The sequence below is a fragment of the Theropithecus gelada genome, chromosome 6 (assembly GCF_003255815.1).
Source record: "Theropithecus gelada isolate Dixy chromosome 6, Tgel_1.0, whole genome shotgun sequence".
NCBI lineage: Eukaryota > Metazoa > Chordata > Mammalia > Primates > Cercopithecidae > Theropithecus > Theropithecus gelada.
In genome coordinates, this window is record NC_037673.1 from 129,402,896 (window position 1) to 129,417,894 (window position 14,999).

Sequence of the window (14,999 nt, forward strand, 5' to 3'; positions counted from 1 at the left end):
ACTGTTGATAAGAATACAAATTGGCACAACTATTTTGGGGAAAAAAAAAAACTCAAAAAACAACCATTTACTATATTTGAAAAGATATGCTTACTCTATGACTCAGCAATTCTACTTGCATGCAATAGAAATCCACGCGCAAGTATACCAAAAAATATTTACAATATTGCTTTTCCTTTATGTATTATAGCTTTTAAAAATTTTCAGTCACAATCTTACAGAAAAGTTCTAACTCTGTTTCAAATAATTATTTTTCCTGAATCATTTGTAAGTTGCCCACTTGATTCCTCATCAACCCAAAATATTTTACTGCATATTTTCTGTAAACTAGAAACTTCTCCTATATATCAATCAAAATCAAGAAATTAATATTGATACATTCCTACTATTTACTCTTTAGACCACATTTAAGTTTCATCAAATGTCTTAACGTCCCGTATAGCAAATTCAGTTTAGCGCCAGAGTTGCACTTGTCACATTTCTTTAGTCTCCTTCAGTAGGAAGAGTTCCTCCGTCATGTCTTGCTTTCATGATCTTGACACTTTTTTGAAAATTACAAGCCAGGTATCTTTGCAGTGTGCTTTAATTTGAGTTGGAAAATTTGCTTCCAAGCCCACTCATGTGGCTATTTGCAGAAGGCGTTAGTTTCTTGCCATGTTGGCCTTTCCACAGTGCTGCTTACAACACAGCTTTGCCCAGAGTGAATGACCAAGACCATCACTTTTGCTGTATTCTACTGATCACACAGACCACCCATGGTATAATGCGTGATTACACAAGGGTGTACCAGGAGACAGAGATCATCATAGTCCATCTTGGAGGCTGGCTATCACATCTGATATCTCTGAGTATCTTTGGCAGGAATAAAATAGAAGTGATGCTGTGTACTTCTCATTGTATCCTAGCAGGTTACCATAAGACTTAAATTTGTCTTATTACTGATGACGTTCACTTTGATCCCTTGGTTAAGGAGTGTCTACCAGAGTTCGCCATTGTGAGGTTTTTTTGTTTTTTGTTTTGGTTTTTTTTGAGACTGAGTCTTGCTCTGGCACCCAGGATGGAGTGCAGTGGCATGATCTCAGCTCACTGCAGCCTCTGCCTCCCGGGTTCCAGAGATTCTCCTGCCTCAGCCTACTGAGTAGTGGGATTACAGGCGCGCATCACCACACCCGGCTAATTTCTGTATTTTCAGTAGAGACAGGGTTTCACCATGTTGACCAGGCTGGTCTCGAACTCCTGACCTCAAGTGATCTGGCTGACTTGGCCTCCCAAAGTGCTGGGATTACAGGCAGAAGCCACAGCGTTTGGCCTGTAAACTTACTTTTCATCCTTTTGTAATTGTGGCAGTTTTAAAATATGCCCACAAATTTTGTGGAATTGTAATTCCCCTCTCCTTGGGTGTGGCTTGGACTTCACAACTTGCTTCCAACTAACAGAATGAAGCAAGGTGAGGGAGTGTGACTTTGAAGACTAGGTCAAGCAGCTGTCATGTTATCAAGATAGTCAAGCAGCCGCCACAATGACCTATGTGGCAAGGAACCTCACCCTTCTGTCAATAGCCATGTAAGTGAACCATCTGGGAAGCAGATTCCTAGTTCTGGTCAAGCCTTCAGATAACTGCTGCCCCTACCAACATCCTGATCACAACCACATGGGACAGCCTGAGTCAGAACCACTCACCTAGGTCACTCCTCAATTCCTGACCCAGGGAAATTATGCATTAATATTTATTGTTATAAGCCACTAAATCTTAGAAGTAATCTGTTACACAGTAATTGGTAACTAATACAGTAATTATTTTGTGGGCTAACACTTGAAAGTCCATAAATATCCTACTCCTCATTAAATATTTAGTTCCTTTATTCATGAGTATGGATTAATGTTTTTCAATTTTATTCAATGGGTTATAATCCATCACCATCTTTTAGTCTGAGGCTCAAATTGTCACAGTTTTGGTCAGTGGGAGCTCCTTCAAGCTGGATTCTGTGTTCTTTTGACACGGCTCCTTTATTATTTGAGTATTTCCTTGCTTTCTGGTACAACAACAAAAAAATCCAGGCTCAGTTTGTATTTTCCCTGCCCTAGCCTGAAACCAGCCATTTCTCCAAGGTGCTCTGATAATGTTTGGAGCCAACATGGGGGCACACACGTGCTTGCTGTTACTGGGATATTGCTGCTCCTAGTTAGTGTCAGCGGATAGAGCTAGGGAACACACACACCTACTCATCTGTCAAATATACACACTTACATCTATATTTAATATTTTGAAAACCATGATTTCACACTGATAATCTTAATTCTAACCCAATTTCACAGATTTTTAAAATTTTTCTCCACTTCATCTTAGCCAAAAAGCTGAGAAGCAACTATTGTTTATTTTTCTCTTTTTTTTTTGAGATGGACTTTTGCTCCTGTGCCCAGGCTGGAGTGCAATGGCGTGATCTCGGCTCACTGCAACCTCCACCTACTGGGTTCAATCGATTCTCTTGCCTCAGCCTCCCAAACAGCTGGGATTACAGGCGCCTGCCACCACACCCGGCTAATTTTTACATTTTTAGTAGAGGTGGGGTTTCACTATGTTGGACAGGCTGGTCTTGAACTCCTGACCTCAGGTGATCCGCCCACCTCAGCCTTCCAAAGTGCTGGGATTATAGGCGTGACCCACCACGCCCAGCTATTTTTCTCTTCTATATTTCCTTCTTCAAGAATAAACCTGGTTGCCACTATCCTTAATAGATTACTTATTTGGTCAATTCCCCTTACGTAACCAAATGCCCACTGTTGCCACTGCTGACTCCTCCCCCACATCCTCTTCACTTCACTTGAGATCTGCCCTGCACCCCCACCCCCCTGACTCCCATTGCCAGGCGGGCCCCCCAGCCACATTTCTCTTTATACTCAGGCTCCGGTACCCTATACCAAATTATACCCACCCACATACCCTGTGTGGATGTTCTCTCCATGAGGAGACAACTTTCGTTAAACTGCCTTGTGTGGACACCCCTGACCCAGCTTGGGATCTGACGCCCTGCACCAGACTTCCCCACTACTGGTTGCCCTCTGCAACCTGTTGACATCACAAGCCAGTTCAAGCTCCTCTGTAGATGCTCTCCTGACTCCACATTCAGCTCTAATATTTCAAAGCCAGGTTGATCCTCTGCATAGACACCTAGTGTGCTCTATTCTAACCAATACCTTTAGGATTGCATTGTTCAGGAAAGGAAGAGGAAGAACTATAAAAATGTTTATAGCATGATTTTTTCATTTTTGAGACAAGAGTCTCACCCTGTTGCCCAGACTGGAGTGCAATGGTATGATCATGGCTCACTGCCCCCTCAATCTCCTAAGCTCAAGCCATCCTTCCACCTCAGCCTCTCAAGTAGCTGGGACCACAGGTGCCTACCACTATGCATGGCTAATATTTTTAGTTTTTGTAGAGATAAGGTCTGGCTCTGTTGCCCAGGCCAGTTTCAAACTCCTGGCCTCAAGCAATATTTCCACCTCAGCATCCCAAAGTGCTGGGATTGTAGGCATGAGCCACTGTGGTTGGCAGCATGATTTGCAGTATCCTCAAAATTGGAAATAATATGAAAGTAGAACAGAAATTTGTGGTACAGAATACAGTGGAATACTTCATGGTAATAAAAAAGAATAAATTACAGCTTCATTTAACATAAGATATAAGATAGACTCAAAAGAATCCAAATTGAACGATTTTATACAAAGTTTAAAGAGATAGCCAGGTGTGGTAGCTCACTCCTGTAATCCCAACACTTTGGGAGGCCAGGTGGGTGGATCACTTGAAGCCAGTAGTTCGAGACTAGCCTGGGCAACATGGCAAAACTCTGTCTCTACTAAAAATACAAAAAATTAGCTGTGTGTCGTGGCACATGCCTGTAGTCCCAACTGCTCGGGAGGCTGAGGCCTACGAATCGCTTGAATCCAGAAGGTGGAGGTTGCAGTGAGCCGAGATCACGCCATAGCACTCCAGTCTGGGCAACAAAATGAGAATCTGTCTCAAAAAAAAAAAAAAGACAAAATTAAACTGTAGTGCACAGACAGTAAAAATATAAACCGAGGCCAGGCGTGCTGGTTCACACCTGTAACCCCAGCACTTCTTTAAAGTTTTAAAGAAATCTTTACTCTTCCACTACATAGCTATATGATCTTCAGCAAGCTGATTTTTTTTTTTTTTATTACAATAGAGACAACGTCTCACTATGTTGCCCAATCAGGTCTCAAACTCCTGGGCTGAAGCGATCCTCCCTCCTTGGCCTCTCTTTTTTTTGAGACGGAGTCTTCCTCTGTCGTCCAGATTGGAGTGCAGTGACGCAATCTCAGCTCACTGCAACCTCCACCTCCTAGGTTCAAACAATTCTCGTGCCTCAGCCTCCCAAGTAGCTAGGACTACAGGGCGTGCCACCCTGCCCTGCTAATTTTTGTATTTTTAGTAGAGACAGGGTTTCGTCACGTTAACCAGGCTTATCTTGAACTCCTGACCTCAGGTGATCCTTGACCTCGGCCCACTTTGGCCTCCCAAAGTGCTGGGATTACAGGTGTGAGCCACCATGCCTGGCTGAGCAAGCCGATTTTTGAACTGAGTTCCCTCTTCTGAAAAATGTGGTAATACTGGCCAGGTGTGGAGGCTCATGCCTATAATCCCAGTACTTTGGGAGGCCAAGGCAGGAGGATTGCTTGAGGCCAAGAGTTTGAGACTTACCCTGGCCAACATAGCAAGACTCCATCTCTATTTAAAAAGAAAAAGTAGTAATATCTACTTTACTAGGTTATTCAGAGAATTAGCTGAGACCATAACCATGGCTCATACAAACTGTGTGCCAAGAATTTAAGTAAGTACTACTTATATGTGGTCACACCCAATCATAACAACCCAATGAATTAAGGGCACTATCTACTCTGTAGATTGGGAAGCAATATCTCCATTCTATAGATTGGAAAGTATATAAAGCAAGCAGTAAGGCATCTGACATAAAGTAACAAATAAATGAGAGCTATTTAATCCACATATTAGAGCAATCAGAACGATGTGGACTAATGATACACAGAAATTAACATGTTCTCAAAACATGGTTGTTGGTTTGTTTGTTTTTGAGACAGAGTTTCGCTCTTATTGCCCAGGCTGGAGTGCAATGGCACAATCTCAGCTTACCGCAACCTCTACCTCCTGGGTTCACGCAATTCTCCTGCCTCAGCCTCTCGAGTAGCTAGGATTACAGGCAGGCGCCACCACGCCTGGCTAATTTTGTATTTTTAGTAGAGATGAGGTTTCTCCATGTTGGTCTGGCTCGTCTCGAACTCCTGACCTCAGGTGATCCATCTGCCTCGGCCTCCCAAAGTGCTGGGATTACAGGCGTCAGCCATCGCGCCCAGCAAAACATGGTTGTTTTAAAAATAAAAGGTGTGAAGTCACATGCAGGCCTCCCACCTCCCAGGCTCAAGACTAGCCTGGATAACACAGTGAGACCTCATCTCTACAAAAAAACAAAAATTAAGGCTGGGCGTGGTGGCTCACACCTGTAATCCTAGCACATTGGGAGGCCGAGGCAGGTGGATCATGTGAGGTCATAAGTTTGAGGTCAGCCTGGCCAACACGGTAAAACCCCGTGTCTACTAAAAATACAAAACTAAGCCGGGCGCGGTGGTGGGCTCCTGTAATCCCAGCTACTAGGAAGGCTGAAGCACGAGAATTGCTTGAACATGGCAGATGGAGGTTGCAAAGAGCTAAGATTGTGCCACTGCACTCCAGCCTCGGTGACAAGAGCAAAACTCTGTCTCAAAAAAAATAAAAAAAAAAAAGTAGGCCGAGCACAGTGGCTCACACCTGTAATCCCAGCACTCTGGGAGGCCGAGGCAGGCGGATCACGAGGTCAAGAGATCGAAACCATCCTGCCCAATATGGCGAAACCCCGTTTCTACTAAAAATACAAAAATTAGCTGGGTGGGGTGGCGCGCACCTGTAGTCCCAGCTCCTTGGGAGGCTGAGGCAGGAGAATTGCTTCATCCTGGGAGGTAGAGGTTGCAGTGAGCCAAGATGGTGCCATTGCATTCCAGCCTTGGCACAGAGCCAGATACCGACTCAAAAAGTAAATAAATAAAAATAAAAATAAAAATAAATAAATAAATAATTAGCTGGGTGTAGTGGCACCCCGTAGTCCCAGTTACTCAGGAGGCTGAGGTGAGAGGATCATTTGAGCCCAGGAGGTTGAGGCTCCAGTGAGCCATGATAGCACCACTGTGCTCCAGCCTGGGTGACAGAGTGAGACCCTGTCTCAGGAAAAACACAAAAACAAAAAAGTCATTGAGGGAGCCAGTAGATATTGTCACTGGTTCAAAAGATAATTCAGGCTGGGCATGGTGGCTCACGCCTGTAATGCCAGTACTTTGGGAGGCTGAGGCGGGTGGATCACCTGAGGTCAGGAGTTCAAGACCCGCTTGGCCAACATGGGGAAACCCCATCTCTACTAAAAATACAGAAAATTAGCTGGGCATGGTGGCGGTCACTTGTATTCCCAGCTACTCGAGAGGCTGAGGCAGGAGAATCACTTGAACCTGGGAAGTGGAGGTTGCAGTGAGCCGAGATCATGCCACTGCACTCCAGCCTAGACAACAAGAGCAAAACTTCTATCTCAAAAAAAAAAAAAAGATAATTCCAACAACACACTTATATGGGCAATCAGTAATGCTGAAATGAATTTACAAATAGTTGACAGCTGGTCAGTAGACATTGGGCAATAACTGATTGTATTGCACTGCCTTTTTAAAATTTTATTTTATTTTATTTTTTTTTGGAGATGGCGTCTTGCTCTGTGGCCTAGGCTGCAGTATAGTGGCATGATCTCAGCTCACTGCAACCTCTGCTTCCCGAGTTCAAGCAATTCTCCTGCCTCAGGCTCCTGAGTAGCTGGGACTATAGGCATGCACTACCACACCTGGCTAATTTTTGTATTTTTTAGTAGAGATGGGGTTTCACCATATTGGCCAGGCTGATCTTGAACTCCTGACCTCAAGTGATCCACCCTCCTCGGCCTCCCAAAGTGCTGGGGTTACAGGCGTGAGCCACCACGCCCGGCCTCTTTTTTTTTTTTTTCTTTTTTTTGAGAGAGGGAGTCTTGCTTTGTCACCCAGGCCACTGCAACCTCCGCCTCCCAGATTCAATCAGTTCTCCTGCCTCAGCTTCCCCAGTACCTGGGATTACAGGCGCCTGCCACCATGCCCGGCTAATTTTTGTATTTAGTAGAGATGGGGTTTCACTATGTTGGCCAGGCTGGTCTCAAACTCCCGACCTCAAGTGATCCGCCTGCCTCGGCCTCCCAAAGTGCTGGAATTATAGGTGTGAGCCACCACATCCAGCCTGCACTGCATTTTTACGAGCAAGAATCTTCCACAATACTGTAAGTTTCCTATGACTTAAAGATTTGAGAAACAGTGCAAAGACAATGAAAGAAGCGGGCCCTCATAGAGTCACATAGCCAGGAAGGGTGGACTAAATGGAGCACTCAGTAATCATCTTGTCTTTCTGTCCACTTCAAAGCCTTTCACGACTTTCCCTAAAAATGAAAATATGTGAGGGTGTTAGGGGTGGAGGTCCATAGTCTTCTTTTCCAAGCTTACAGGTTGTTTTCTCCAAATTGAGAAATTGATAGCTTGGGACCCTAGTCATTAAAAATATCCACCAGACATTGTGCAGCTTGTTTTTTATTGTTATAAATACGACATTCACAAATATCATCTAAAGCTCAGGTACGAGGCTGGACGCAGTGGCTTACGCCTATAATCCTGGCACTCTGAGCGGCCAAGGCAGGATCACCCGAGCTCAGGAGTTTGAGACCAGCCTGGGCAACACTGTCTCTAAAACAAGAAAAAAAAAAGAAAAAAAGGAAAAAAAAAGAGAGAGAGAGAAAACAAATGAAGCCCAGGTATGATTAACATATTTTATATGTATGTTTTAAACACTCACAAGTCACGAATCACCCCTAAAAATACTAATCTTCCATAAAGATTGCTGAGTTAGACAAACATAATTTCAAAACAAACACGATTACCATTTCTTTCTACCCAAATGAATTATCTATTCAAACAATATTTCATTTCTGTTTGCTAAGGTAAAGTTGAAGGATGTATTTGAATGTTACAGGCTCTTTACGTGAAAGGACGTTCTTTGATACCAAAAATACTAGGACACACTTCCCATATTGGCAAAGTTGTTTTTTTAATGCCTATTGTCGGCAAAAGCGGGGAATAGCCACTCTATAAATGGACACCGCTGGTGAGAATGTAAAGTGGCACAAATTTTTCAAAGAGCAACTTGTTAATATGCAACGAAAAAATTTAAAATGTGCACACCAGCCAGGTGCAGTGACTCACACCTATAATCCCAGCACTTTGGGAGGCCAAGGCGGGCAGATCACTTGAGGTCAGGAGTGACCTGTTGACTAGCCTGGCCAACATGGTAAAACCCTATCTCTACTAAAAATAAAAAAATTAGCTGGGTGGGTTGGTGCATCTGTAGTCCTACCTACTCAGGAGGCTGAGACAGGAGAATTGCTTGAATTCCAGAGGCAGAGGTTGCAGTGAGCTGAAATCGTGCCTCTGCACTCTAGCCTGGGTTACAAAGTGAGACTCCATGTCAAAAATAAATAAATAAAAAGTGCATACCAAAAAGGGAACATAAAAGATGACCATTTATCTAGAAAATACCTAAGAATCCAAAAAATAGAGCAACTAGACCAGGCACAGTGGCTCACGCCTATAATCCCAGCACTTTGGGAAAGAGAGGTGGGAGGATCATTTGAGCCCAGGAGTTCAAGACAAGCCTGGGCAACATAGCGACACCTTGCCTACACAAAAAATAAAATTGTGACCAGGAGTGGTGGTTCACGCTTGCAATATCCCAGCACTTTGGAAGGTCAAGGCAGATCACTTGATACCAGGAGTTTAAGACCAGCCCAGCCAACACGGCGAAACCCTGACTCTCCTGAAAATACAAAAATTAGCCTGTAATCTCAGCAACTTGGGAGCTGAGGCATGAGAATCACTTTAGCCAGGGAGGCAGAGGCTACAAGGAACCGAGATCGTGCTACTGTACTCTAGCCTGGGCCACAGAGCAAGACTCTGCCTCAAAAAAATATAAATAAAAAAATAAAATAAAATTGCTGAGTGTAGTGGGTTGCAGCTGTAGTCTCAGTTACTCGGGAGGCTGTGGTGGGAGAATCATTTGAGCCAGGAGTTCGAGGCTGTAGTGAGAGATATGATCATACAACTATACTCCAGCCTGGGTGACAGAGCAAAAGCCTGTCTCTTAAAAAAAAAAAAAAGAGCTACTAGAACTAAAAAATTAGTAAGGTCGGAGGACATAAGAATATTATACAGAAGACCACCAGCAACAACTGAAACTAAAAATTTTTTTAAATTTGTATTTATTTATTTTTTTGAGACGGAGTCTCGCACTGTCACCCAGGCTGGAGTGCAGTGGTGCAATCTTGGCTCACTGCAAGCTTTGCCTCCCAGGTTCACGCCATTCTCCCACCTCAGCCTCCTGAGTAGCTGGAACTACAGGCACCCACCACCATGACCAGCTAATTTTTTGTATTTTTAGTAGACGGGGTTTCACCATGTTAGCCAGGATGTTCTTGATCTCCTGACCTTGTGATCCACCCACCTTGGCCTCCCAAAGTGCTGGGATTACAGGCGTGAGCCACAGCACCTGGCCTAATTTTTTGTATTTTTAGTAGAGATGGGGTTTCACCGTGTTAGCCAGGACGGTCTCAGCCTAATTTTTTGTATTTTTAGTAGAGACGGGGTTTCACCGTGTTAGCCAGGATGGTCTCGATCTTCTAACCTTGTGATCCGCCCACCTCGGCCTCCCAAAGTGCTGGGATTACAGGTGTGGGCCACTGCGCCTAGCCTTTTGAAACTAAAATTTTTTTAAAACACTATTACAATACTTCAGGACAAATCTGACAAAAGACATGCAAGACCTCTACCCTGAAAACTACAAAACACCGCTAAGAGAAATTAAAGATGACCTAAACAAATGGCGAGATATACACATGCACGGATCAGAGAACTCAATACTGTTAAGATGTCAATTCTCCATAGGTTGATCTGTACACTCAACGCAATCCCAGCTGAAATTGCGGCAGCTTTTGGTAAGCTAATTCTAAAATTTATCTGGAAATACAATATAAAATAGTCAAAATAACTCTGAAAAAGAGAAAAATCAGAGGGCTAACACGTGGTTTCAAGACTTACTATGAAGCTACAGTAATCATGACACTACCAGACTTTATAAATACTGTCCATTCGGCCACTCTAAATTTACAAATTTTTTTTACTTCAATATTAAATTCATCTTAGCTTACTATAATTTTACTTGATAACTTTTTTTTTTTTTTGGGAAACAGAGTCTTGCTGTGTCACCCAGGCTGGAGTGCAATGGTGCGATCTCGGCTCACTGCAACCTCTGCCTCCCAGGTGACAGTGATTCTTCTGCCTCAGCCTCCCAAGTAGCTGGGATTACAGGTGCCCGCCATGACACCTGGCTAATTTTTTGTATTTTTAGTAGATATGGGGTTTCACCATGTTGGTCAAGCTGGTCTCGAACTCCGGACCTCAGGTCATCTACCTGCCATGGGCCACCCAAAGTGCTGGGATTACAGACGTGAGCCACCACACCCAGCCTACTTTATAACTTATAAATGTTTAAAACTTTTTGACTCTTTTGTAATAACAACACACAAACACATAGCTGTACAAAAATACTTTTCTTTCTTTGTATCTCCATTCTATAAGCTGTTTTCTGTTAAAATTTATTTTTCTTTTTAAACTTTTTTGTTAAAAACTAAGACACACACACATTAGCCTAGGTCTACACAGGGTCAGGATCATCAAGATGTCACTAGGCAATAAAAATTTTTTTTTACCTCCATTATAATCTTATGGGACAACCACAGAATTAATATATGGGATCTGTTATGTGGTGCATGACAAAAGAGAGAAAGATCCAGTTACGGCCTGCATGGTTTGGTACCGTCCAACCTTTTTTTTTTTTTTTTTGAGACGGACTCTCGCTCTGTCACCAGGCTGGAGTGCAATAGTGCAATCCTGGCCCACTGCAACCTCTGTCTCCTGGGTTCAAGCAATTCTCCTGCCTAGCCTCCTGAGTAGCTGGGACTATAGGCGCGTGCCACCACACCCAGCTAATTTTTGTAGAGACGGGGTTTCACCATGTTGGCCAGGATGGTCTCGATCTCTTGACCTTGTGATCCACCCGCCTTGGCCTCCCAAAGTGCTGGGATTACAGGTGTGAGCCACCACACCCGGCCTTGTTCAACATTTTCATAAATGCCTTGTATGAGGACACAAATGTACATATTTATCAAACCTGCAGTTGACACAAAGCTGACAGGGATACCTAATAACGATGGATGGCTGAATCAGGATCCAAAACGTCTTGACAGGCTGCAACTCTGTGTCGAATCTAACAAGATGAAATTTAACAAGGACAAAGGTAAGTCTGACACTTAAGTCCAGAAAATCAGTACAAGGCAGGGGAGGTCTGACTTGATGACAATTCAAGTAGAAAACAAGGTTTTTTAGCCGACTGAAATCATAGCAAGGGTCAAAAACAAGGGAGTCAGAAAGAAGTGAGGTTTAACTTTATAAATATTATTTCTTTTCAGCTCAACATAAACTTTTAGATAGATTTGAAAAACACAACAGGCCACGTCAGGAGGTAGTACACATTACTGGAAATCTTCAAGCCAAGTTTGATAACGACTCTGGATGTTGAAGAGGAAGTAGTGGAATCTCATATAAGGTTTAATAGAAGAAATGACCCCAAATATTGCCTAGATTCCATAGTTTACTTAATATGGGTATATGTAAGTACAGTTTAAAAGGTAAAAATAATTTCATTCCAATTGATTTAGTAGACTGACTAGTTAAGTCTCTGAAAGAGCTACTCAATGAGGAGTTTGTATTTAGGCTTTTTTCCCCGTTTTCTTCTATTAGTCCAAAGATCTTTTTTTTTTTTTTTAAGAACGATAAGGCCAGGGGCGGTGGCTCACGCCTGTAATCCCAGCACTTTGGGAGGCTGAAGCGGGCAGATTACCTGAGGTTAGGAGTTCGAGACCAGCCTGACCAACATGGAGAAACCCCGTCTCTACCAAAAATACAAAATTAGTCAGGCGGGTGGCACATGCCTGTAATCCCAGCTAAAGGAGGCTGAGGCAGGAGAATCACTTGAACCTGGGAGGCGGAGGTTGTGGTGAGCCAAGATTGTGCCACTGCACTCCAGCCTGGGCAACAAGAGTGAAACTCCATCTCAAAAAAAAAAAAAAAAAAAAAAAATGATGATAGTACTTTCTCACTTCTCATTACTAACTTAAAAACTATTTTAAATTTGTTGTTATAGAAGTAATATATGCTCCTTGTAAATAAAATTAAACCTTTTTGATGAATATAAAATGGAAAGTAAAGGCTCCTCTCCTGCTTTCCCCCCAAATACATTCCCCAAACTCTCTTGGACTTCGCAAGCCTCTAAAGGCCCTCCTTTGCTGAATCCCTTGGAGACTTACACTCTGTATACCACAACGGTTTTTACAGTATGCCACATGTTTGCTTCCCAACAAGACCAAAAGCTCCTTAAAGGTAAGATTTGTCTTTTACAAATCATGTAACTCATGTACCAAATACAGACACATTGTAGATATAAAACATTTAACTTTTGATACTTCTGAAACAATAAATAGCAGTATTATTCAGATGCTAAGTCTTATTTTCACTTCATATTTAAAGTGGACATTAGTTTTGCCAATCCTGCATTCATTTACCTCCTCTGACCTATCTACCCTGGTTATCATTGGCTTATGGTCATCCATTCAGTTGTACTGAAAGGAGAATAAGATCTCTAAATCAATCAGATATTCACAATCCCACAGGCATAGTTTAACATTGGGCATGTAATCCAATCTAGACCAAAGAAGTGCAATCAACTTGAAGCTGAGAGAATATAAAGGACCCTGGATACTGCAGCCATCTTGGGAGCAAAGAATAGAGCCTATTCAAATATGGAGCCAACAACCAAAGAGCAAGCGTGAGAGACAGACAGGGAGAAACGGAACCCTGGTGACATCATTTAGCACTCCCTTTAAGTATTATCATCCCATTTTTGATCTCAGAATTGTCTGACTTAATGGTAGGCACAGTGGCTCATGCCTGTAATCCCGGCACTTTGGGAGGCTAAGGTGGGATCACTTGAGATAAGGAGTTCGACACCAGCCTGACCAACATAGTGAAACCCCGTCTCTACTAAAAATACAAAAATTAGCAGGGCATAGTGGTGGGCACCTGTAGTTCCAGCTACTCGGGAGGCTGAGGCAGGATAATCATTTGAACCAGAGAGGCAGAGGTTGCAGTGAGCCAAGATCACACCACTGCATTCCAGCCTGGGCAACAGAGTGAGACTCCGTCTCAAAAAAAGAACCGTCTGACTTCAAGCCTTCTTTCTTCACCAAGCTTACTACTCTAACTCCCTAAGTCTGTCTGTACATTTGAGGAACTCTTCTTATCAGGCCTGAAAGTGTAGATGGAAAGGAAAAGAGAAAGAAAGGGATTATTTGAATTAAAAAAATATAAAAAGATATAAATACATATATATATACTAGCAGACTTTGAGCTATATATGGACATGAAAATGGAGATGGCATGAAATATTTTATGAAAAAGAGGCAGATGTTTGGATGTGCAAAGGCTGTTGGGAAAAAAAGCTTTATAAGAAAGGGCATCTGGGGTGACCCTTGCATTATTTGTCAGGTGTGAATCTTTTCTGCCACTCTCTCTTATTCATTAAGCGTAATGGCCATCTTTCAGTTCTTTAAAAAGTAAGTTTCAGCCTCAAAGCAATTATGCCACTATCTGGATGCTCTTTCTCCAAATCCTCTTACGACTGTTAATTTTTCACCCTTTAAATCTCTGTTCAAATTCCACCTCTTCAGAGATGCCTTTTCAGTCCAACCAACCTAAAGTGGGCCTTCCTCTCTTTCCATCACAACAGTTTGTTTCCTTCAAAGCTGTTATCACCAGCTGTATTTACATTTAGTAGTTTATCGACTGTTTCCATCACTAGAATGTAAGCTCTCTGAAAGCAAGGATTTTTGTCCTAAAAAACACCTCTTTTTCTTTATACCCAATGTCTGGCACAGAACAGTAGGTACTAGATAAATTAATATTTATTGAAAGAATGAGTACCAAAAAGTGATAAGATAGCTTGGGAGGGCAGTCGGCCTTGTAGGCAGGATTCCTAGGGAAGGCGCTAGAATAAGGAAGTAGGAAAAGGCAGCAGGGATGGACGCTAAATAGGAAACTGAAGGTTTACGTCGGCCGGCATAAAGGTGTCGGACCGGGGCTTCAGGGCTCCCTTGTCGACGCGTGGGGTTGGCGGAGGGGCATAAATCACTGAGTGACCAACTGTGGGCGTTCCCTTCAGAGAAACCAAACGCGACAGTTGTCTTCAAACCCCGCTCTGTCCCGTGCCGCAGACTTTACACGGCTGTCTTCCGTGAAATCGCTAACCCATGGTCACCAGACTTATCGCTCGGGCCCGAGCCCCTCGGGAGCCAGAAGCGTGTTTGAGAAACAGACATTCTCCGCCGGTCCCAATAGGGGTCCGACACCAGCCCGTTGACGCGCGTTTCACCGCTCCCAGCCCGCCGGTGGGCCCGAACCGGATCCTTACTTACGCTTGTCTCCGAGCTATGAGCCGATGCATGGGAGTCGCCATCTTAGCGCGGTCAAAGCCGGCCGCGCAGGGTTTTGGGAAACTCCTCGGAAGGGCGGGGCTTCCAACCGGGAGGCCGTAGACGTAGGCGGGGCCAGACAGGCCTCTAGGGGTTCTGGGGCAGCCTCCGCGGGAGGATCTCAGTGCCGGCTCGGGAGGTCGGGAGGTCGGGAGGTCGGGAGGTCGGGAGGTCGGGAGG

The 14,999-nt window shown here is 43.6% G+C and overlaps 1 protein-coding gene across 11 annotated transcripts in view; it reads right to left on the reverse strand.

Moving 5' to 3' along the window:
* ZCCHC10 (zinc finger CCHC-type containing 10) overlaps positions 1 to 14,870 on the reverse strand; it is a 31,937-nt gene extending 17,067 nt beyond the window's left edge. For 4 of the 11 annotated variants that reach the window (XM_025389185.1, XM_025389184.1, XM_025389182.1 and 1 more), the window contains exon 1: positions 14,763 to 14,864. In XM_025389185.1, coding sequence (XP_025244970.1) covers positions 14,763 to 14,803 — 41 coding nt within the window. In that variant the 5' untranslated portion in view covers positions 14,804 to 14,864. Of the gene's footprint in view, positions 1 to 11,404; positions 11,501 to 14,758 lie in introns of all 11 variants that reach the window. The other 7 variants (XM_025389177.1, XM_025389176.1, XM_025389175.1 and 4 more) reach the window with 4 other exon arrangements.
* Positions 14,871 to 14,999: the final 129 nt, after the last annotated feature.